The following is a 25,373-nucleotide window of genomic DNA, read 5'->3' on the forward strand; positions in this document are numbered from 1 at the left end:
CACCTGCCACAGGCAGCCAGGCATGTGGATTGTGCATGACTGAGAAGATAATTAGTGTAGGCCTAGATCTACTGCTGTTTTGACTTTCATCAGTAACTTCCCAAGCATTTTGTTTAGGTTAATACAGATTCCTCTGAAGAAGGCCTTTGAATTGTCGGATAGCTTTTGAACAGGGCCGTATAGCTACTGACGACACAGATGTTTCCTCACTACATACCATAGACTGTAAATATTACAGTCTATGGTAATGGTAATCCTCCCGGATAGGGTTTGGTACCGAAACCTTCGCTCTTCCGAAACCTTCGTTCCTACGCAACCGGTAGGAATCGGACTGGATTAGAATGGAAATTTCGGTTCCTCATTTCGGTTCCACGTAATGTGTCGACTGAAATATTTTCCCTCTGTCGCTCCGAAACGGACGTAAAAATATCACCCTTTCTCAGTAGTCTACCGTTAGCTAGCTACTGTAAATGCAGGCTACTTTTAAAATGCCATATTTTCCCTCTGGGCTCACCAAAACGGACGTAAAAGCATATTAACCATTCACTGCACGTGATCGCTAGTAAACATATTACAATATATTTTCAAGAATCAGTTTAGGAATCGGAATCGTTTTAGAAGTACCGGTTCGGCATCGGAATCGTAAAAATCCAAATGATACCCAACCCTACTCCCGGACCCCTCCCGGTTTGTTATTTATAACTCCCGTAATTAGCATGGCCCAAACTCCGTTATAAATAATCGGACCAATATGTTTGTCTAATGTTGACCAGTTGCCAGTCTCGTATGAAACGCATCCTATTCACACAATCCACTCACCATATACAATTTTCAACCCGTTTGTCCCCTCAACCTGGCAACCTATAACCCTCAACCTGGCAACCTATAACCCAGTTGCACAGCTGATCTCTGCGCAAGCTTCGCGGAAAGTTCAGACCCGAAAGCGAGCCGATAAAAATGGCGGGTGAAGGCGGTGTTCCCGCAAAGAAATCAAAATCTAGCTGAAAATGTCAACAGTGGGGAGCAAACAATTTACATGCATCTTACCGAGCCATATCGACAACCCTCAGTTAGAGCTGTAATCAGGCCTTAAAAGTTCGGCCCGAAAAGGACCGAGCCCGACAAGTACATTTTGATTGACAGCTTTTTAAAAGCCCGAACCCGTTTACAGCCCGACTGTACAAAAGGCCGTCTATCAGCAGTGATCAGAGTGTCGGAGAATAGCGCGGACACGCGCTTCACACCGCAAGCGGGCACACGCACCACTCGGCGGAAAAGGGAGAGAAAGAAAAAAGAGACTGCGCCGCACGCACACAGCTCTTTTGCCTTTTGTCAAGAATGAGTCATTTATACATTTTTTAACATCATTTATTCATGACTAACGGAGGCTACAGGCCACTTGGAAGCTGGAACAAAGAAATAAAATAAGTCCTCCAGAGGCCACCTTCTGTTTCACCTCCTCAGCATCCGTTTACACGTTAATCAAAACGCATCACCTGACCGTTCATTTACCACGCAACCCGGAGCGCATGCCCGAGCCCGGCCCGAGCCCGTGTACAATGATAGAAATTAAGACCGAACCCGACCGAGATCTTCAGCTCTACCCTCATTGTTAAACCCTCATGTTGTCCTCGGGTCCAATTTGACCCGTTTTCAAAATTTCAAAATCAGAAATATGTTAATAAGAGTTACCGAAAAATGAGATGGATTCCATACAATGCTCTTTGCATGTATGTTCTTGACCACTACTTTTATTGAATTTTGGATGTTTTATTCAAGTTTTAGCATTTCAAAAAAATTGAAATGGTTTCAAAACTGTATTCTGACTAAACTTTGACTCTTTGAAGTCTCTGATTATCCATCAACATACGTTCCTCTAATATTAGTCTAAATATTTCATAACTTCTGCTTTTTTAACTAAAAAATTAGGTATAATTTCGTACAAATGAGGATTATTGTCCATGAATTCCAAAAATAAGTGTAAACCTAGTGGTAAGAACTTGGTGTTAGTGGTGTTTGGTGGGTTAGAAAAGCATCAAAAATGTACAAAAAAAAAAGCGACAAAAGTGTTGAAGAAAGGGATATAAATGTCAGATAAAAAGAGTCAAAAATGTGTTCATTTTGGACATTACATTACAAGGAAATGCTTGTATGATATATTTTGTAGCTTCTGAGGGAGCTTTGTCAAGTCTGAGGAAAACAAATAGACAAACAAATGAGCCCTGAGACTACATCTGTAGTTACAAACTGTGGCTGTGGACTTTCAAAGATTTACCAAGCAGGGAGGGTCTAACAAAAGACTGATTGCATTATGAAAAGGTTTGGGACCCCTTTAAGACCCGAGGAGGAGTTTTCATTCTACAGTTACACACACACATTACACATTGTGTAGGTTTCGGTGGCTATTAGTACATGTTTTTAGGTGCAATATCTTTAATTTTGACTGTTTTAGGCAATACATGAATGAATTGATACATACATTCTGTGGTTATACACCAGAATAATCCTTGCAGTGTGACGAATGCTTTGAAACAGCATTTTGATCAACAGCATTTTGACCAACGTAGAGATGAAATTGACAGAAAATAGAACTGATCAGTTAAGTGAATAAATTAGGGCTGCAACTAACGATTATTTTCATTATTAATTAATCTGATGATTGTTTTCTCGATTAGTTGTTTGTTCTATAAACTGTCAGAACTTGTTGAAAAATGTGGATCAGTGTTTCCCAAAGCCCAAGATGACGTCCTCAGATGTCTTGTTTTGTCCAAAACTCAAAGATATTCAGTTTACTGTCCCAGAGGAGAGAAGAAACTAGAACATATTCACATTAAAGAAGAGACTCCTTTAGTTTTTCTTTCCATAAAAATGATTCAAACCAATGAATCGATTATCAAAATATTGCCGATTAGAAGGCACGATCACCTCGACTTTTGGTTAGAAGGGCCCCACCCAAGGATTTAAGGCTGTGAACAGGCTTGTATGGGGTTAGCATTTCTTTAGTCTATGTCCATGACGTTCCACTTCCGGGATTGTTCAGGTGCCGCCGGAAATTCCACCGGACGTCCCTCATTTCGGCCGAACATCTGTTACCTTCCTCTTTCTTTGTGTTGGCGTTCTAAACTCCGGTGGATTTGTGAGGACTATAGTTAACTGCTCCTCAGATCTCTGCAGGGTAAATCCAGACAGCTAGCTAGACTATCTGTCCAATCTGAGTTTTCTGTTGCACGACTAAAACTACTTTTGAACGTACATGTTCCACCAAAACAAGTTCCTTCCAGAGGCTATTTTGCAGAAGCGCCGTTGCTCCGTTCCGCGCTCAGCACCGCCCAAGATGATTGTGATTGGTTTAAAGAAATGCCAATAAACCAGAGGACGTTTATCTCCCATCCAGGAATGCTGTGTGGACTATCCAGACCCTCCTCCGCAGCGCTGTGGATTGGCAATGCGAGACTAGCATTTCTGTGATATACTTCCAGGTAGAAAAGCCTAGTACAGTCTTGGGAATCTAGCACCACATTTAGGTAGAACAGACTGGAGAAAGAATAATAAGAAAATAAGAAGATATACTTTTTTATTAATCCCCAAGGGGAAATGTGTGGTTTAAATGTGCTTTGCAGACATACCCAGTCATTCAAGTGAGACCAAGAAGTTGCCTTCTTTGACAAAGTAGAGACACCCAGCTCAGGTTTTACAATATATTGTTTTATTTTGCGTTCTCAACATCGTCACAGTACTAGTTTTACATCAATAAAGGGGTGGGGGGGGGAGGGGGTTGTCTATTTAGAAACAGAATGCATAATAAAGAGCACTCCTCCCTTTCCGTTTGACTTCAAAATGGGCTGTGAGTGTGAGAGAACAGGAGCGTCTCAGGAAACAAGTCAGACCCGTGGTAACTGTGTAACAGTTGGCCGTTCGTCTCGACATCCTAAGATAATTCAGTCCGGTCAGAGGCCGAGAGAAGCAGTCGATGATTATGTAAATATCAGAGGGGGAGCAGGAATGCACCTTCAATGACATTCTAGTAGTAATAATAATAATTATAATAATAATAATTTACAGACTATTTACATATGTTTTTCTCATTCTTTACTACCCACCCACCCTTACAATGTTTCCCCCCTTCCAAAACCTCTCCATCAAGTTACATTAGATTTCCCCCAGATGGATTTGCTATTTACACTCAGCAGAAGACTGCCATGTCATGTGAAAAGCATGCCGGAGTAGAATGACACAACGGTAAATAAAAAGACACACTAGTGGGCCAGAAATCATCTACATGTAAACAAGCATCAGTCAGAGAAATCAAAGCTACATCAAATGTTTAGGCTAGCCAAGCCCGCTGCTCAATAGAATAACACTTAAGAGAGAGAGAGAGAGAGAGAGAGAGAGAGAGAGAGAGAGAGAGAGAGAGAGAGAAAAGAAACAGTAGGCCTCAATGGCATGCAACAAAGCACCTCACACGGAATCTGGACAGGTTTTTACATTTGATCAGTCGTCTAAAGGAACTGGTGCCTTGTGACTGAAATCCCTCTGATTCAACATAATTCTCTTCTTGGCTGGTGTTTGCACCATTATTCCATAATATAACAACTGGTTAGTAGTCAGACTTTGGTCTGAAGACAGAAGTCGCGATTGGTCAACTGTGGGGTTGCGCTGGGACGGTTTCATTTGATCCCCAATTTATTTGGTATAAATATGATTTAAAATGTAATGAGCATGCAATATTGGCACTTTTCTGACTCCATATTACCTCAATTAAACCTGGATTAAATGCTGTATACTTGACAGATCAGAGTCAAATATTAGATTTTAGACTAGTCTACAGTACATAAAGCCTGCTGCATACATTTTGGATCATAACTAATATTTTAATGGTACCACTGTCTAATAATAAGTCACCCTTCAGAGAGGGTTTATAGGCGGTAACTAACAGCTTCATTAATGGTTAATAAATACTTTAGTAATGCTTTATACATCTGTAATAAGCTATTGATAAGAAGAACATTTGGGTTGTCAGGTTGGGAAAAATATCTTTGGGACGTTTTCATCCTCCTCCAGCAACATTTCCCCCAGATTTCTTTAGCAGAGGTGAGGTTTGATTTCCCCCTGCAGCTCAGGCTGGAGACCTGTACATTATTCTATCCTGCTTCCGTTACAAATTTGCGAGGACAATCAGAAACTGGCTTATCCACCTGGCGCGCTGTTGGCTGATTTAACACGATGACGATAGAGAACCAAGCAGCTTTTTGTTTACATTCAACATGGCGGCCAACAAAGCGCAGCAACCCGTTGATGCCGCTGTCGCTGCTACGTCACCCGGATCGTTGGTCTGATTGGTTGAAGGACTATCCAATTACGTACAGAGTCATTTAAACTATGCCCGTTGATCACGTCTCTTGTGCAGTAGAAAATACAGAGCACACTCCCCAGACTAATATTCAATCTTAAAAGATTGAGCTTGGTCTGGTGATAGCCAGACTAGGAAAAACAGGTTTTATGCTTCTTGCGTTCAGCGTGGTTGGGGCGATGTGGACAGCAATATGACGCAACTGCAGCCTTTGCGCGGGCCTGGTTTACAGTCCTTCACGGTTGTAGCTAGAAGGGATACAGCTATGGCCCGAAGTTACACAAAATCTTGCAAAAGTTAATATAATAATTAGAGATGTTCCGATACAGACACCCGTATCGGAAAAAAAGCCTCGGCAAGTACATCTATGCACCTATCCGATACTAAGTAATTTAGCCCAGAAGAAAACTACATACTGTATGTTCTTTTTCCGTACTGATGACTTTCAAACTGGATAATAAAAGAAAGTTCTATGGCGTTCATTGTTTGTGTTTTGTTCATGTTTCACAAAGACTTTAACCCCCACCAGGTCGTACAACAATAATAGCAATCACGTTACATCCATATAGGGTTACCTCTGTTTTCCACCAGGTGCATCTGCGCTGCGTTCCGGGCGCATTGCGACCTCCGCGAGCAATCGTGACTATTCAAGTCGATGCTGATATTCCATCAGCCGCGTCGCGTCCCAGAAGCGCCCTAAAAATACGCACGCGAGCCACAGGCCGTTTGGACAGCCAGGCAGAAAGTGAAACAGTGAGAGCATCCAGTCAGTTTACCAAAAGAAACACCCCCCCAATATCGTATATGTCTCCTCTACAACACCACGGACGACAAGAGATTCTTGGAGGTGGAAAAACATAATAAGACATTACAGATCCTTTTTTATCAGGACAACGCCAGAAAAAAGAAGGCATGGAGTTTAATTACAGGAGTGCCTGGAGAAGGTAGATACTAGCTTAATAAACACGTGATTGTTCTGTAAAGTAAACTTGTAGAGACAATAAAATCTGCGAGTCGGGCAGGCGAGGACGCTACGCTTGCCGGTCTGTGTCCAAAACGGCAGCGACAGATGCCTCCCACCAAGAGCCTGAGTCTGTCCGAGGTATTTGCCTAAAGGAAGTTTTTCCTCGCCATTGTCACACCAAATGCTTGCTTGTGGGAAATTGTTGGGTCTTTGTAAATTATGGAGTGTAGTCTAGACCTACTATATGTATAGTGTCTTGAGATAACTCCTGTTATGATTTGATACTGTATTAAAACTGAATTGAATTCTGAGACCCTCCTGGTGTGGTATGGCGCATGGCGGATGACGTAACAAAACCAGAACGCAGCCGGAAAACAGCAAAGACGCGGCCAGTGGAAAATCGGGGTAAGTAGTGTACTGCTGTTAAAATATTTTGAAATAAATGTAATTTTTAACAACATGGTATTGAATCGGTACTCGCTATCGGCCGATACACAAGTTCAGGTAGCGGAATCGGTAAGGAAATGGTATTGAACATTTCTAATAATAATATAATTGTAATACTTTCACCCAGGAAACGCGTGTCCGTTCCTCGGGAGTGTTTTAATCTCTGGACGTTACTGCCACCTACTGTGGGATCAGTGGACCATCAAATGGAACACCAGCCTAGGGGATTTGTTTTAGAACATGGCAACCCAAAAGTTGTTCTTATGTATGGCTTATTACTGATGTGTTACATACCCTTTATGAAGGGTACTTTATTGGAGAGGAGTACCTAGATAACTTTGAAGATTTTGAGAAGTATTTAAGATCTACTGGATATCACTTGTAACAGTAATGTGTGAGCCATTGACAGAGACAGATGATAAGTATGAAGATAAAAGAGTTCCATTCATTATACTCATAGCTGTCACTCTGATTTCCAGATGACAGAGTACGTCTTTCGTCATGCTTGCTCTACCTTTCCCCTCACAGCTGTGATAACACCCAGCTTTAACTACTGTTGTACACTAAAGATCCAGCAAGCTACTGTGTGTGGATCGGGAAAACGATACAGGTTTGGTTATCCTCTGGAGTGACACAATTACATAGTTGACTTCCGTTGGCTGTAATTGAAGAAGTCAAAACTATTCTACCATTCATGTTTAACAACTGTCAACTGTAACACTGATATAGTTTGGGAATACACAATAGTTAGAAAATAGCCTCGAAATACATTGTTACATGCAATTATTTTCTTTGACATTCTTTATCAGTGTGGAAGATCCAGTCCTTCCAAATCCACGTGGATACTCGCACTTCATTGAAACATTTAGGGAGAAATGACAAAAATGTTTTGGGGGAAAAAAAGACAACACTGACAAAAAAGGATCAATCAAAAGATTGAACTCGCTCTTAGACCAAAAAAAAAGTGAATACATATTGCACACAAGTTGAAAAAACAAATCCATCTCATAGTCTTTAAGCAGTTACAGACTTACTTCTGCTGTTGATATTAACTAAGAAGAACAAGTGCTTTGTCTTTCTATCACTTTCAACAGAAAATATGCTCCAGTATACCAGCCCCCCCCTTGCCTCCGCTTTGCACACACACCACAGATACTGTGCATAGGATGGCTGGGAGCTACAACCAGCCATCCCATAATATGTCAGAAAAAATGATTGATATAAAACTGCCATTTGTGGTGAGTGAAGCATAAGAGTGCTATCACCTTCACAGAATGATAATTATTGATTTCTGTACTGTAGCGTCCGTGTGGCTCCGAGGAAAAGTCAGATCGAGGGAGTGAACAGCGCTGCACGACACGCTTTGCTGCTCAAGAGACGCACAATGAAACCAAAGATGGACCGGGCACACTCAGCCAGCTGAGAGCTTTCACATGGGGGGGGGCACTTAAACAGTCATGTTGCTGTTTCCCTGCTACACAGTTTGCACAGACTCCTTCAGTTTCCATGAAAAAAACACTAAAAACCTCATCTTCCTGCAGAATGGACTTGAAGAATCCTACAAGGTTGCGGTACGACATATAGAGCATTTCATATTGTTTATTGGACTCTAAAAAAATAGTTACGAAAATAAAATGATGGCAGACAAGCAGCCAGTACTGAAGGGCGGGCTTTCAGATGAATCTGTTTGCTCAGCAGAGCGCTGTGGCTTCCTTTTTCCAGAGCTGGAGAGACGACTCCGAACCAAAGACGAGTGCAGTGGATGAGACTGTGTGCAGGCCGGTTTGCAAGTCTGCACCGGCCTTCAACAATCTGAACAGAGTTCTAACTCAAAGGCAACCATATACAGCAGTATTCCAGCTTACTGAATTGCCTAAATAATAAAAGCTTTGATTGGTTTCTTAACAGTGAAACTACGCCACCTATGTGCCATAATACTGAGAGTTTTAATTGTTTTGTAATAATAACAGTTATAATAATAACAGTTGATATTATTATTTTACAAAATACTATGCACAATATACATAAAGCAATTGACTAAATCAGTAAATGCTTCAATAATTGGCACATTTATCACTGCTAAGAGAGATATCACAGTGCACTGTGAGCTACGGCTACATTAAATACTCATACAGCTACTGTACTGCTGAGGATCTGTCTGTCTGTCTGTCTGTCTGCCTACCTGTGTGTCTGTCTGTCTGTCTGTCTGTTTGTTTGTCTGTTTGCCTGGGTGTCTGTCTGTCTGTCTGTCTGCCTGCCTACCTGTGTGTCTGCCTGCCTGTCTGTCTGTCTGTCTGTCTGCTTGTGTGTTTGCCTGGGTGTCTGTCTGTCTGTCTGTCTGTCTGCCTGCCTGCCTGTCTTTCTGTCTGCCTACCTGTGTGTCTGTCTGTCTGCCTGCCTGTGTATGTGTCTGTCTGTCTGTCTGTCTGTCTGCCTGCCTGTCTGTCTGCCTACCTGTGTGTCTGTCTGTCTGTATGTCTGTCTGCCTACCTGTGTGTCTGTCTGTCTGCCTACCTGTGTGTCTGTCTGTCTGTGTGTGTGTGTGTGTGTGTGTGTGTGTGTGTGTCTGTCTGTGTGTGTGTGTGTGTGTGTCTGCCTGCCTGTGTGTCTGTCTGTCTGCCTACCTGTGTCTGTGTCTGCCTGCCTGTGTATGTGTCTGTCTGTCTGTCTGCCTACCTGTGTGTGTATGTCTGTCTGTCTGCCTTCCTGTGTGTGTGTGTCTGTCTGTCTGCCTACCTGTCTGTCTGTCTGTCTGTCTGTCAAGCCAGCCTCACGCTAGATAAAATCACTTTGTAGACATTGAAGTCAAGATTACTATTTACTTCTTCTGTAAAATACTAGTAAGTACGATATTTGATCATGTTCCTTTAATTTACTAAGGAGAAAAACAGTAGTTGTGGTCTTTGTGCATGCTCTTGCGTTGTTGTCTCTTGCTCTTGAAGCAAGCAGACATGAAAGGAAATGTGTTTATATTGAATAAACTGCCCCCTGTGATAAACGTAAAAAAAAACAATGACGAGGGAGGCAACGGGATCTCGTCTGTCTTCACATCCCGAGACCAACGATTGGGCAGTGCGACCGTCTCTTCAGCCGAGAGCCACAAAGTAAAATCAAAGTTCCGTCAGAGAGCCCAGAAAGCCCCCCGTGCACCTTCAGACCACCGTACTGATGCCGCTGTGCTTGGGCTTGGTGCTGCTGGGGGCCTGGGAGGGTGCTGGTGGCGGGCCATGGTGATGGGCGGCGTGAGCGGGGTGAGGGGTGTGTGCCGAGTGGCTCCCGTGGCCGTGCTGTGTGTGAGGCGGGTAGGCCGGCTGCTGGCCGTGAGAAGGGGGCGGGTGGTACTGGTGTGGAGAGTGCTGCAAGTGGGCCGGCGGGTGGTAGTGGTGGTGGTGATGGTAAGGCGGAGGGTTCTGGGTCAAGGGGCAGAACTGGGGGTGGTGCATGGAGGCCGACGTGTCTGTCTCCACCCGGGCCGTGTGGTGCAGGTTGGCAGGGTGAGGGGTGTGGGAGATGAGGGTGGGGTGCAGGGTCTGCGTTGTGGGGCTGGGGGACTTCACCCGCCTGGTGCCAAACAAAGATCCAAGCAGTGAAGAGGAGTTGGGCAGGGACTGGCCGCTGTGGCGGGACGGGCAGTCTCGGCTGGAGGGGGGTCTCCGCCGCATGTGAGGACTGCTAATGATGGACCCCTGCAAGAGAGAGGACGGTCAGGTCACAACACAGACACAGTAGAGTCTCGCTGTCCCGTAGGGAAACAGCAGAGAAAAGTGAAGGTATACTTGCTGCAGATTCAAATTTCACCATTTACTGTTTTTAAGCACCAAAAGTTGCCAATCCTGCTTCTGATTTCGATAGTCAAAATCAATAGCTCATGTCGATAAAGTCCCCCGAAATTGTGACCCCTAAACCAAAAGACACAATTGCGGAAAGAAAAAGACATCAGCCCACTCGTTTGGGTTTCTGCAGTGTGCACAGGCTTGTTGAATTGATCAAACAGCAGCACCAACTGCATGACCAGCTACAGCTGATCTCACATCTTACACGATTGCATGTGTTGTCCTGTGGAAAAGCTTCTCCATTTCCTTTTCCGGTCCACTGCCTTTGTTTGTCTATTCATGTTAACATCTCACGGTCGGCTCTCTCTAAATGATTTGGAGGCTCAGCTTGCTGAGCTTGTCTGAGCCTGCAGTATCTGCATCGTCATGAGCAGACAAACTGCGTCTAAGTCTTCAGACTCGCTCTCTGACTGTTCCTGTCAGTTTTATCTGGATTCCAAGGTTACAGTACCCTCTTTCATTTTCCTGTACCCCCACTGTGGAGACTTTATATAGAACAATCTGAAGCTGCAGCCTGTATACAGTACACACATTTGCATGCAGTACCGTTTTCAACTGTCAAGTTTGGGTTTACCAAGAGTGCACTATTGAGTTAAAGGGTTACTTCAGGGTTTTTCAACCTGGACCCTATTTTCCTGTTTTTGTGTCTAAGTGAGTGATTGGAACAACAATCTTTGAGATTGGTCCAGTATTAAGCAAGACAGCAGCGAAACAAGCTACAATGTTGCAACGCAATTGCGCACCTTCAATTTGCGTCCACTACAAATGCTTGTTTTACCAAGATTATTATTTTAAGTGTCTGGCAACATTACGGAAAGGAACCCTACAGAGGTCAACCTTTTTGTTAAAGAGCAAGATTCCTTTTTATTTTTTTTTTTACATTAAACATCCCCAAAATCGCCAAACCCACCCAGTCTGGTGTGTTTGGCAATGGCAATTTTGGAGCTGTTGTTATGTAATGTTAAACAAAAAGATCTATCTCTATCTCTGTAGGGATCCTTTCCATAATGTTGTCAGACACTTAGAATAATAATCTGAGCCTGTCAGCGGCAAAAACAGAACTTTTAGTGGACGGAAATTTGCAGTTGTTCACATTAGTCACTTAGACACCGATTCATGGGAAAATAGGGTCCAGGTTGAAAAAAATAAAATAAAATTACCCTTTAACGATAAGAGTTAATGTGTTTTCGAGATGTGTTTTCTAAATTCCCATTCCCACACAAAAAAGGACACATTAACAGAATAACAAGATAAACAATCAAAATAAAGGTTTATGTTAATGAAATGAAGCACATCCTTCAGAGCCATGCATAACATGCAAACAATTAAAATGCAAGGTTCTTTTATTGTCATTCTACAACACAGGGATGCACGATGAAATGCAAGTTGTAGTCCCTTTGAGGAGGATGAGTTGAAGAGTCTCACAGCCTAAGGAAAGAAGCTGCTCTGTAGTCTGGTGGTACGACAGCAGATACTTCTCGTTTGCCAGACGGCAGCAGGGTGAGTCGCCTATTGCTGGGGTGGGTGGGTATTGTCTTTCAGCAGCTTTTAATACATAGGCCTACTGTATATTTAATCAGTGGTTCCCAACCGTTTTGGTCCTTTTTGAGGTACCTCCACAGCCCTGTCAGATGAACTCACTTACACCTTCATCAATTTACTGTATAATGTATGTTCCAAATGTATGACACTATTCATCATATAATAGATATTTTCATACAATTGAACTGCCAATATTAAGGTTGGTTTGGCCAGCAATCGTACTACTAGCCTTCTACTACTCAGAGTGAAGCTGAATGTTTGATCATTTATCCACCAAGGTTACTTTTAGCTATCTATTTCAACCATTTATCCACTAACGTTAGGCTACTTTTAGCTAACTATTTCAACCATTTATCCACTAACGTTAGGCTACTTTAAGCTAACTATTTCAACCATTTATCCACTAACATTAGGCTACTTTAAGCTAACTATTTCAACCATTTATCCAGTAACATTAAGCTACTTTAAGCTAACTATTTCAACCATTTATCCACTAACGTTAGGCTACTTTTAGCTAACTATTTCAACCATTTATCCACTAACGTTAGGCTACTTTTAGCTAACTATTTCAACCATTTATCCACTAACATTAGGCTACTTTTAGCTAACTATTTCAACCATTTATCCCCTAACATTAGGCTACTTTTAGCTAACTATTTCAACCATTTATCCAGTAACATTAAGCTACTTTTAGCTAATTATTTCAACCATTTATCCCCTAACATTAGGCTACTTTAAGCTAACTATTTCAAACATTTATCTTGCATGTATACAGTAAACAGGGCCACACAGAATCTGCAGATTTCTTATAAAGTTTTCAGCCGTGATCCAGACTGAAAATCTGTGGCATTTAGCGGACTGTTTTTCTGCTTGTGGTGGAGATGTGTTAATCTAACAGCTAGCTTAATCAAAGTGTGCTTTGGGCTGAGAGCCACAGACTGTGTGGAAAGTATTGAGAGATGGACTTTTTGGTCTTGGTCTTTTGATGGGAATTGTTGACAATAAGAAAACCATATAATAATGACAGCTTTATCCTTAAAGGTCCTGTTCTGGCAAAAGATCTAGATTAAAACTAGCACTGAAGAACTGAAAAATATAGACTTATGTAAAATAACAATTAAATTAAACTATCACAGCTAGCCACTTTAAAATGGTCCTGATGACAGAGATTATTTGGTATGAGAGAGTTTATAGAACTGTTTAACATCTGTGCCTCCATGTTTGGATTCTTCACTGCAATACACTGCTGGCTATAGTGTGACAATAAAACAAGGAAATAGGACAAACTTCTTGTCAAGGGGTCAGGGGTCAGTGAAAGAAAGTCGTGCAAGTCTGTCTCTTCAAACTGTGTGAGCATGCAGTAGCTGGAGATGACAAAGCACAGCCAGGTTCACAAAATTCAAAAAAATGGCTAAAACTCTAACCAACTACACATGAGGATGATTCAAAGGGAAGAGTCTAACGTCAACAACGAGAGCAGAGTATTATTAGTCGTGTCATGCTGTGTACATCAAGGGTTAACAACATGTGTCAGCCACAGTGGATCATTTCCGTTCAGCCCATTGCATGCACAGTGACCAAGGTGCTCACAACAAAAACACCACCAACAACAGTAAAAAAACAACAACTCAAACTACAAAGAAACAAAAAACAGAGACTTGTGTGTTCCGAACGAACAACATAAAGTCAGAGGACAGCTCACAGCATCAGTTGCGTCCTACTTACTTCAATATTGCTGTCTAGTGATCCTGCACTGCTGCGTCTCCCACGCTTGCCTGCCCAGAACATGTAACATGACAGATTAGACACGCCTGGTTAACACGTGAAGGTGCACATATCCCGTCTGTCTACTACGGAGGGGAAGGGACGCTAGCACCCTATAGGGCGAGCATAGTGGCACATGACTAGCTAGCAGCAGACTGTCAGTATGGCAGAGGGAGGCGAATAAGGACTAAAGGAAAAGGGAAGAAGCAAGACAGCGCTACAACTCCACAACAAGCTTAGCCTCTGGGATCACTCAATCTTGATGATTTCTTTACATGTCTACACAGCAACTGTAGGCACAGCTGGCAGGAGTTCACTCATCAGTAAAAGACTTTCAATCTGGCTGCATTAAAGGGATACTCCAGCAATTTAGCATTTCACATCCATTAAAGCAGGGGTCTTCAACGTTTTTTTAAGCCAAGGACCCTTTAACTGCGAGAGAGACAGAGCAGGGACCCCATACTACATATTGTATAAAATTAAGTTGCATATTAAAGTGGGCCTACAATAACGTTTAGTGCATAGAATACTAAGCAATTAAAATAATTGTTGGTATGATTTTTTTAAATCATGTTTTGATTTTGCACAGTGGATCCTTAGGATGAACTGTACCTGTGGATGGCTACCTTAGAACGACCTTGCCTATAGGCCAGTAAGCCTATCATCAGTGGGGATTTATATTTGCTAATAATTTGTTGGATTCATGTTAAGACAGTTTCATTTTTTTTTTTTTTTTTACTTTCAAAAGTTAGACAGTGTGCGGGATGCACCTGTCACACGTTATTGATGTGTGAAGTATTTTTCTGTAATGAAGACTTAGACTGTTTTTGTGTCTAAGTGAGTGATGGGAACAACAGTCTTTGAGATTGGTCCAGTATTAAGCAAGACGAAACAAGCCGCAAAGTAACGTTATTGGGCAATTTTGCACCTTAAATTTCCGTCCACTAAAAGTTCTGTTTTTGCCACTGACAGACTCAGATTATTATTCTAAGTGTCTGACAACATTATGGAGGATCCCTACAGAGATAGACCTTTTTTGGTAGCCAGTATGTACTATATTTTCTTCATTCATTGAAGCCTCTTTGTTTACAGGCTTGTGATGATGCGCAATGTGCTCTAGGTGCCAAAAAAAATCTATGTTTGGTACTGCAAATTTGTTTTGTTTTGTCATGGTTCATGTGGGCAATAAACATTTCACTTCGTGAGAAATAAATCGTGGCAGAGAATCGTGATATCAATTCGAAGCTAAAAAATCCTGATTCATATTTTTCCCCGAATCGTGCAGGCCTACTGAGTACAGTAGTGCCGCCCATGACAGTTAAACTGACTTTGTGTACACCTGTCTACAAACCCCTTTAAGGGTCGAGAAAGCTGTATTAATATGAGTCACTTTAAACATAAATGAACCTCAAATCTTGTAAATGTATTACTGAGTGATGCACAAACAGCTCATAAAGGAATTATAGGCCTGGTTGGGCGCTTTAAAGACTGCCACTAAAATGTGTTGTGTCTCTTTACTAGTCTGAACCCTGCGCTGACATCACTGAGTGTGTTTGTGCACAGCAGCTCTGCAGTGTAGAGGCGACTCACTACATCCTGCCTGAATCAACCTCCCAACATTAATTCCTCTTACCGCTAAGACGCTGAAATTGATCATAGTGACCTACATAGCGCTGCCTGCTCCCCCGCCGGTGGTGCAGCGTTATTAGTAAATTACACCTGGGCCCATTAGCAAACACCTATCTCTGTCTGCTTGTGTCACCGGCGTCATGGCTCAGAGGTTGGGCTGCACAATTAAGCGAATATTTATCTCGATCACGGTTTTGGCTTCCCACAATTAAATCTACAGTTGATAACTTTTAGAACAAATAACTTCTTGTCATATTTGCTCACACTGTGCTCCTAATGGCAGAAGGAAAACAAAGCAATCAGAGCCGAGAAGTCTCGGTGTCAATGACGGCTCGTTAACTGTCAAACTAGGCAACGCCCAAATATGAATCAAGATCCTGTTACTGCATTGCCTGCGTTACATTTCTCGCCTCAAATGTTTTCAGAAATGTATTTTAGTGAACTGTTTAGTTCAAAATGAGAAAGCTTGCTCAAAGTGAAAGCAGCGCTGTGTTGATTTCATTTTGGGTATTGAGTTTTGGTACAATTTTATTTATATTTTCCTTCTATGAAATGTGAATAAGAATCTTATTTTGATGCAGAGACTTGTACATTGGCAGAAATTTAGCACAACATGGAAGTGAAAGCAGTGCTCCGTTTATATAAATGTGAAAGTGCAAAAAAATGTCCCTAAAATCAATGAAAAATCAGGATAAATAACTGTGATCTCAATATTGATTAAAATAATTTGGGCCGGGTGCCTGGGTGGATCGCCTGATAGAGTGCTCGCCCGTGTGCAGAGGCTTAGTCCTCGTCTCCGACCTGCGGCCCTTTGCCGCTTGTCATTCCCCCTCTGTCTCCCCTTTCATGTCTAACCTGTCCTATCAAATAAAAGGCCTGAAAATGCCTAAAAAAAAACAATAGTAATAATAATTTGGGCCATAATCGTGCAGCTCTATTCAGAGGATGTGTTCCCTATAAGACACTCCGTTGCCGTGGCTACCACCCAAATCAAAACAGGAACAGGAACTCGGCTTCTTCCAAAGTTTCCATATCAATTTACATCCAAAAAGAAGTGAATAGTATCATGCCAGCATTCAGCTTGAGTACACACTCTACTTTGTCTAGCAGAGGGGGTGGGATGTGAGATATTGTGTTACCATGGCAACCCCTGACTTTTACCTGCATCTGAGAGGTCACGTAAGGAGCTGCTGAGGGCGCTCCTCTTCAAACCTTCGCCGATGGCGTAGCTGTCGTCGAGGCTCCCTCGGCTCAGGTTGCCGTTGCCCGTGTCCTTCTTCAACCCTGAACTCTGGGACATGCTGGGCCTCACCACCCCCTTCTGCTTCTCTAGCTCAGCTGTGCGGGAGACACACACACACACACACACACACACACACACACACACACACACACACACACACACACACACACAACATTAACAGTAACCCAGACTTCCCTCTTTTGTAATCTTATATTTGAATTGACTTGTGGTTCCCAAACTGAGGGGCGCACCCAGAGTTATAAAAGGAGGGTGCGGCGATGCTAAATATAAATATATAATGCATGGTTCTGCTGCACTGCTAGCAAAGCATGGACTGCTTTGTGAAAGGACTGCCAGGTAAACATAAAGCAGACAATGAAGCTTCAGCAAAAGCCATAACTACCAAACAAAGACGAAAAGAAGAAGTACATAGCAGTGACCACAGTTCGATCTTAGGAGCCTGATCTGACTGCCAATTGTCGTCTCATTGACTGTCCCTTCACGTAGAAACAGCTGATTGTGGGACTTAGGGAAAATAGAGGGGCCCTGCAGAGAAAGTTTGGGAACCACTGCGTTAGACTATAGTCTGGTTAAAGGATGGATAGTTGTTGAGCACAAATATCTAGAAAAAATGTAAAACTTTTGCTCACATTCTATTCTGTACTTCTCCATCTCTTGGACTTCAGCAATCGATTCTCGCAAATCGTCAGTGAACTTTTTGCGGTCCTGAGGATTGGGTGCGTTGAAGTTGATGAGGACTTTGATGTCAGCTCCGGGAACGGCTGAGGTCAGACGGACTCCATTGGGATAATCTAAAGAGTGATGATATCCACACTTTAACCCGAGTCCACACAAAATAGATAGACCACCAAGGGGAGTCTACAGAAATTAGAGTTGTTTCAATAACAGACAACTGCTGCCATGAAGGTAGCCATCAGTATGCTTCAAACTAAATGCTTTTTTGATCGTCGACCACTGTCTGAAACCTCCTCCCTCCACACCTTTCTGACATCAGAATTGGGGTTTGACCATAGACCGTAAAATAAGGACGTAGTCTCCGTGATGTCACCCATAGGTTTCTGAAGAAAAAATTAAGCTTAAAAGTGGGCGGCTCCTGGTGGCTCCGGCTGTCGCCATCTTGGCAGTGTCTGACGTCAGCTAATCCAAACATGGACAAAGAGGTGGAGCGTGGTGGAGCTGAGGCAGGCCAAATGAAGGCTACAGTTTGGGCTCGCCTAGTCTGGATCAATGGAAGTACATTTCCAGGATACAGCCTGACATGTCAGGCTTTGCCCTTCTACTTCCACTCTCTGGGCCCTATCTTGCACCCAGCGCAGCACAAAGCCCGACGCAAGTGTCTTTGCTAGTTTAAGACCGACCCAGTTGTCAATTTCTTGTCCAGCGCCCACGACGTTTAAATAGCAAATGCACCTGCGCCCATCTGTGGCCCATGGGTGTGCTGGTCTTACAGGGAGGTGTGTTCAGGTGCATTCTGGGCGTATTGCTATCTTGAGGCAGCGGGAAGTGATCGCGCCATTGATCAACAAAAACCTGGTCTAAAGTATAACGAATAACGCAGAATTTCATTGTTATTTCAACAGCAGCACACACACATGCAGAAGATTACAAATAAAAATATTACGGTGCAAATCCTCCATCATAATAGCAATGCGCCAAGGTCCAAACGCGCCTGGCTTTTAAAGGGAATGAGAGATGATCGCTGATTGGTTTATTGCATGTTACGCCCAAAACACCCCTATGAATTAATGAAGACACTAAACAACCCTTTTGAACCTCCGTCAAACTAGCAAAAGTGGATTTGGACACGCCCTAAACGCACCTGCGCCAGGCGCTTCACGCCGTGCGCTTAGATCGTTAAAAAGGGCCCAAAGTCTTTTTAGGCCAGAGGGCTGTGGTGTAACCAGGCCTTATTTCACAGTGCTGTGGAGATAGGTCTGGCAATGTGAGACTAGGGCTCACCTCCTGCGACGACACCCACCTGATAATTATGCACAACTGTAAGCAACCTTAAACAGGTGAGTTATAACATTTTTTAATCCCTCGTACAATTGTCATTAAGGCTTTAAAGACCAAAACCATTTTTTGTTCCAGACACTAAACATGTTTATTTCTGCTGTAAAGTTGGGGGTCTATGGGGATTGAACACTTTTGGAGCCAGCCTCAAGTGGCCATTCGATTAGTCTCGCTTTGCTAGACCTTCCTCCACAGCGCTGCGAAAGAGGGTCTGGTTAGTCCACACAGCATTCTGGGATGGGAGAAAAACGTTCTCTGGTTTATTGGCATTTCTTTAAACCAATCCCAATCATCTTGGCGCTGGACAGAGCCACGGTGCCGCTGCAAAATAGTCTGAAAGGAACTTGTTTTAGTGGAACATGTGTACGTTTAAAAGTAGTTTTAGTCGTGCAACAGAAAACTCAGATTGGACAGATAGTCTAGCTAGCTGTCTGGATTTACCCTGCAGAGATCTGAGGAGCAGTTAACCATAGTCCTCAGAAATCCACCAGAGGTTAGAACGCCAACACAAAGACAGAGGAAGATGACGGACATCTGGCCGAAAAGAGGGACATCCGGCAGAATTTCTGGCGGCACCTGAACAATCCTGGAAATGGAACGTCGTGGATATAGACTACCATTCGATGAACTGTTGGCATTTCCACATTGGCTTCATTTTTCAGCACTGGAGGTTGCCGCTTGGTTTTCACCGTGCCCTGGAGTGTGGCCATTCTTTAACAGCCATAACCATTTTTGCCTTTAGAAGTGTTTGCGTGCAATCTAATTTGTTTGAAGCATACTGACACATTTAGAAAGAGTTTACACAAAAGTCTCCATGGCACTTACACTGATTCTCAAAGAGCAGCACTTGCATGCCATAAAGTGAGAAGGACTGCCGAAAGCTGTACGTCACAGAGTTCTTCTTCTTTTGGAAAATTTTAGTAACCTATATTAAAAAAAAACATGGCATAATATACAGTGGTTTAGACTCTTTTAGTGAATGCCCAACTGTGTTCTCAATTTGCTGGAAGAATAATGTCTGCCCTACCACTAGCAGGTCATTGAAGAGGAAGATCTCCCTTTGGTGCAGCCCCAACTTTTGTGGTTTGTTGGGGTCGGGCACTTCAAAAAGTCTGCAATAACAGACCAGTCTCCGGTGGGGTAAGGATAGTACCTGCACACACAATACAGCATCATTACTGAGTATAAAAAATAAATATAACTTTACACGTTCCACAATTAGGGCTGCTACTAACGATTATTTTCATTGTCGATTAATCTGTTGATTATTTTCTCGATTAATCGATTGTCTATAAAATGTGGATCAATGTTTCCCAAAGCCCAAAATGACGTCCTCAAATGTCTTGTTTTGTCCACAACTCAAAGATATTCAGTTTACTGTCACAGAGGAGAGAAGAAACTAGAAAATATTCACATTTAAGAAGCCGGAATCAAAGAATTTTGACTTAATTTTCATAAAAAATGACTCAAACCGAATAATCGATTATCAAAATAGTTGGCGATTAATTTAATAGTTGACAACTAATCCATTCATCTTTGCAGCTCTATCCACAATGTTTGCCTCTCTTCCATAAAGTCTTTGAGTTTTTTACAAATGTTTCCACTCATCCCTAAGATGTAGATGACAGAAAGAGTAATACTTACACAGCCCAGACCGTGGTGTAACGAGCCAATCTATGGAGTGAGAAATACATTCAAGTCAGGTCATTTTACAGGGATCAGTGAACACATACGGGAACTTTTACAGTCACGATACATCAAGGAAAAGAAATTCCACGTGTAATGTTCAACAAGAGAAATGGGCCACATTTAAAATCAGGAAAACTAGTTTTTATGGATCACAGAACATCTATGTGTTCCTCACAATCCATCTTTTAATACTGTATGTGTTCCCAATGTGCGTCAACCCTGATGATCATGACACAGTCAAGGTCCCTTGGACTTCTGCTGATTTGTGTCACCAAAGTGGAGTTAGTTTGATGAAAAAAAGGCATCAATGGCCCAAAAAGAAGGGTTAGGGTTTCAAGTAAACACCTTCAAGATCATATAGTGTGAGGCTGTTTGTCTCGTTTATTATTATGGAGCTTGTCAGACGGCAATTTTCTTGGCTGGCTCTTAGGGCAAAAGACATATTGCAGTCATTCAGCATGAAGGTCTCCGGCCTTGAAGAATCAATATGTCACACGGTGAAAAAAGGAGGTTCAAGTAAAGAATGCTCTTTTCATTTCTTTTTGTTTTTATAGGATGTAGGCCATAAATAATAATAATAATACTAATAATGATGCTCCTGTTCGATAGATATATTTTGACTGTTGAACTCCAATAGTAAATCTTAGCCCAGCAGAGCAGGGGTGCAGTAAATACACCAGCACTTTTTGCACTTCATACTTTAATTATTACAGTTCATTCTTAGGATGTTGTGTCGTCCGTGCTGTCATGTGTGTCCTTCTTTTGTGTCTTAGGACGCTGTGCTGATCTCAGTTTCATGTTGATTTTATCTTATTGTATTGTATTTGTGTTTTATTTTATGTTAATCTGAGAATGTTTTATGTTGTTTTTGTCTGTGAAGCAACAGATTGTAGCACTATGTCCAAGACAAATTTCCCCTCGGGGACAATAAAGTGTATTTTATTCTATTCTATGACTACACATAACAGTTAATTTCTCACCTAAAACATTCCCAAAAGTGAATTTAATAATGACATACCAGACATAAATTGTAAAAAAAGAAATATTGGTAGTTGGCCTCAGCTGGTGAGTTTGCCTGTGCTTTGGCTTGAATGTTGAAATGAATGCTGGGAATCCTGGGGCTGCGAAGGAAACAACAGTTGGTCCTTTCGGATTCTGTAAAAGGAGGCCACATTTGTGGACCGCATTTGAAGGAGCCTTAAAAAAAAGTTTTGAAGAAAATTTGGATTGTGCAACAAGGCAGGACTGCTTGGTTCTTTCGAGGGAATGTTGGTAAAGATTTACAAAGAATATGTTATGCATGCTCCTGTTAGATTCAGCTCTTGAATGGAAGGTAAGATAAAAGTGATCAGCAGCAGCCCCGAGGGCAAACCTCAAGACTCACCGGCTTTTTCCCAACAATGAGTTTTTCCACTTTCTGAACCTGGGACACGTGGTCTTCATTAGTCTTGAGCTCTCGCTTGCGAATCCGCTCATATATGCCTACCAGCATCTCTCGGGGGATGTCTTCCCCATCATCCACTCCTGTGAGAGGATGAGAGGAAAAGAGAGAGCGAGAGAGACAGAGCGAAAGAGAAGGATTAATGATTAATTAGAGATTTATGAGAGTTGATGAACCCCTGACTTTACTTACATACTGCTGCGTTGCACATATTCCTCACAGTACACACAGAAATGTCCTTCAGAGCTCTCCGAAGACAAACATTACTTCTCCACTCAATACTGTACTTTAATTACTGACACTCCAATAGGCAGAGAAATGAGTTAGCCATGCCACAAAGCCCCTGCTAATACCCTCAAAATCTGTCGAGGGCAACTAAAAAGTGATTTGCCTCGACAGCAAAGCTTTCTTCCTCTGCCAAAAAATAAATACCTCATTGACACGGCCATTAATCAAGGCAAAAGACGTGCACAAAACTCAGTTTGAGTTGAATATTTATCCCTGGAGCTGCACAGTAGCGTCTGAAGATAATATTTGTTTTGTGCAGGAAGGGAGGACAAAAGTACCTCGAAGGTTCTTAACAAAGTCCTCCAGCTTCATCTTCCGTTCGGGTTTGACATTGGGGCTGTACATGTCTGTGTTGAGGAGGATGATGGCAAAGGCCAGGATGAAGATGGTGTCGGGGTTCCTGAACTGTCGCACCACACCGGGGTTGCAGATGCAGTAGCGTTGGCTGCAAAGAGGACATTGGAAACAGAAATGTATTTGACTTTTTTTTTGCATTTTGATTTACAACAAAACAGACAACCCGGTCTCACGCCAGTTCGTGAAATGGTCACGTTATTTTGATTTATTGATTCGTGTACAGGTCACGATTTTCGAACGTGACCATTTCACGAACTGCCATGACACTGGGCTGCTCTGGGGGACCATTTTATGACATTTCATAGACTGGGTAAACCCAGCCCGATCTGCCGGTGATTTGATTTCCCCCTGCAGCTCAGGCTGGAAACCTGTACGTTTATCTATCCTGCTTCAGTTACAAATCACAAACTGGCTTATCCACCTGGCGCGCTATTGGCGGGTTTAACACGATGACGATAGAGAACCAAGCAGCTTCTTGTTTACATTCAACAAGCCGGCCACCGAAGCGCAGCAACCCGTTGATGCCAATTGCGTACAGAGTCATTTAAACTATGCCCGTTGATCACGCCTCTTGTACAGTAGAAAATACAGAGCACACTCCCCCAGACTAATGTTCAATCTTAAAAGATTGAGCTTGGTCTGGTGATAGCCAAACAACTAATCGAGTAATCCAGATCCAAATCATCAACAAAGAAAATATATTTTGTTTAACTATGCACTAATATTATAGTATCAAGTATATCGTTTATACTGTATTACACACAATGAGGAGAAGTTAAACTTCAGTTGGACCAGAACACAGTACTAATGTCAGATCTGGCTCAACCTGAGAGACAGTTCACCTTAAAAGGACAAAGCATCAGTATGAAGTCTTTCTTTCAAGGCAAAATAAATCAGTGACCTCCCTGTTAGTTCCACTCATGGGCAGGAATATCAACATTGATACTGATATTGATTTCTCCATCATCTGAGCTGTGGTCACACACACATTTAAATAATGCTTCATAGCCTCAAGTCAAAAGAACACAGCTGAAGACTGTCAATACAGCCTGCAGCCATCAGACAGGCCGTTGAACAGCTTTCTGAATCACCATAAAGTGAGTCCGTGATCGTATCTGTGGGCTGCAGGCGAGCGCCAATGATCAGTTATCGTTATCTCCCCAATGTAACAGTGCCTGCGTGTTTACTGAGGCCGAAATGTCCTTGCTCAGTGCTCAAAGCCAATTCTCTGTGGTCATGAGAGCACCTTTCTACCAGAGGTTTGGAGAAAATAAATGAGTTACAAACAACATCCATCAGCAGTCCTGAGGGAGGTTTTAATTTCCTCAAAATTATTTTCTGCAGTGATCTGGTCGAACAAAGTCTGGGTTTATAATGGCTTTGCACTGCAGCACTGATGCACTTAAGGACAACGCTCATGGTTTTGTTACATTGTATACGATTGAGCCGGTTAGTTTTGGTTTCACACTGCAGTTTTGCAAGCGCACTAAAGAACTATACATGAAATAGTTTCACATTGCGAGACCTTCCTCCACAGCGCTGCGGAGGAAGGTCTGGCTAGTACACACAGCATTCCGGGATAGGAGAGGAACGTGCTCTGGTTTATCGGCATTTCTTTAAACCAATCCCTATCGTCATGGGCGGCGCTGGAAGTGGAAGGTCGTGGATATAGACTATAAATGACATCCTGTAGTCATCACCTACGTGAGCCGTGTCTCCCGATACTTGTAATTGATTGGTTTGTAGACAGACTTCTCGTATCCTCTCTCTGGAGAGTTTTTGTGATTTTTTTTCCAGCTGTCTGCTGCTCTCCCCGTGCTACCACGGCTCTTTTTGTTTGGTTATGCTGTAGAGAAGCAAGACTTGCAACTGAAACCTACACTCCACATTTACTACCGCTTAACAAGTAAACTGCTAATTTATTTTCTGCGTTGATAGCAGACAGCTGTCAGCGCATCAACCGTCCCTCTGTCTCACTACGTACACACTAATCACTGAGCGGTTCCGTAAAGGAGCTACATTTCTCTTATAACACGACAGCCAGCCAAAAAAGGCTTTTCCACTAGAAACGAACCGGACCATGGTTCAGTTTAATCCGAACCAGGACCACATCTTTTGGTCGGACCAGCGGGGAGGTTTCACACCTGTAATTTTGGTTTGGATCAAACTGAAAAGTCTGAAAGTCCGGACCAATCGAGGTAGGTGTGAAAGCCACCTTATGCCCTAGAGTGTTAAAGACGGTGACTGCATTTTGGTGTGACCTCGGTTTAAGAGGGTCAGGTGTTTAGACTTGTCACATGTTTTTTCTTCCTTCTCTCCTCCCCATTTGTTATCCCATATTTTGTTATCCTCTCAACTATCCTCAACACACTTCTTGCTGTGTACTCTTACCCCCTTAAGCACTATACGTTGATCCATAGCAATGATGAGCATGTTGCTTACAGGATGTCGTGACAAATCTGTAATTAACCAAGACCAGCAAACAATTCTGGCCAAACACTCGGGACAATAAAAGCTATAGTGTCAATTTGAAGTAGACATTTCTTTCTTTTCGTTGTGACGAAAAGAGAGCTGAGCCAGAAGGCAAAGCTCTCAATCTACCGGTCAGTTTTTGTTCCTACCCTCACCTATGGTCATGAAGGCTGGGTATGACCGAAAGAACAAGATCCAGGGTACAAGCGGCCGAAATGGGTTTCCTCAGGAGGGTAGCTGGCGTCTCCCTTAGAGATAGGGTGAGAAGCTCAGTTATCCGTGAGGAGCTCGGAGTAGAGCCGCTGCTCCTTTGCGTCGAA

General features: G+C 42.7%; 1 protein-coding gene across 3 annotated transcripts in view; it reads right to left on the minus strand.

Moving 5' to 3' along the window:
• Positions 1 to 9,613: 9,613 nt before the first annotated feature.
• Positions 9,614 to 25,373, minus strand: part of iqsec1b (IQ motif and Sec7 domain ArfGEF 1b) — a 112,836-nt gene continuing 97,076 nt past the window's right edge. For 2 of the 3 annotated variants that reach the window (XM_078247663.1, XM_078247664.1), the window contains exons 6-14: positions 22,503 to 22,669; positions 21,880 to 22,019; positions 20,451 to 20,480; positions 19,834 to 19,959; positions 19,632 to 19,731; positions 17,423 to 17,584; positions 16,691 to 16,867; positions 13,862 to 13,911; positions 9,614 to 10,447 (exon numbers count right to left, since the gene is read on the minus strand). In XM_078247663.1, coding sequence (XP_078103789.1) covers positions 9,914 to 10,447; positions 13,862 to 13,911; positions 16,691 to 16,867; positions 17,423 to 17,584; positions 19,632 to 19,731; positions 19,834 to 19,959; positions 20,451 to 20,480; positions 21,880 to 22,019; positions 22,503 to 22,669 — 1,486 coding nt within the window. In that variant the 3' untranslated portion in view covers positions 9,614 to 9,913. The remainder of the gene's footprint in view (positions 10,448 to 13,861; positions 13,912 to 16,690; positions 16,868 to 17,422; positions 17,585 to 19,631; positions 19,732 to 19,833; positions 19,960 to 20,450; positions 20,481 to 21,879; positions 22,020 to 22,502; positions 22,670 to 25,373) is intronic. The other variant, XM_078247665.1, reaches the window with a different exon arrangement.

This window comes from Sander vitreus, chromosome 4 (assembly GCF_031162955.1).
Source record: "Sander vitreus isolate 19-12246 chromosome 4, sanVit1, whole genome shotgun sequence".
Lineage (NCBI taxonomy): Eukaryota > Metazoa > Chordata > Actinopteri > Perciformes > Percidae > Sander > Sander vitreus.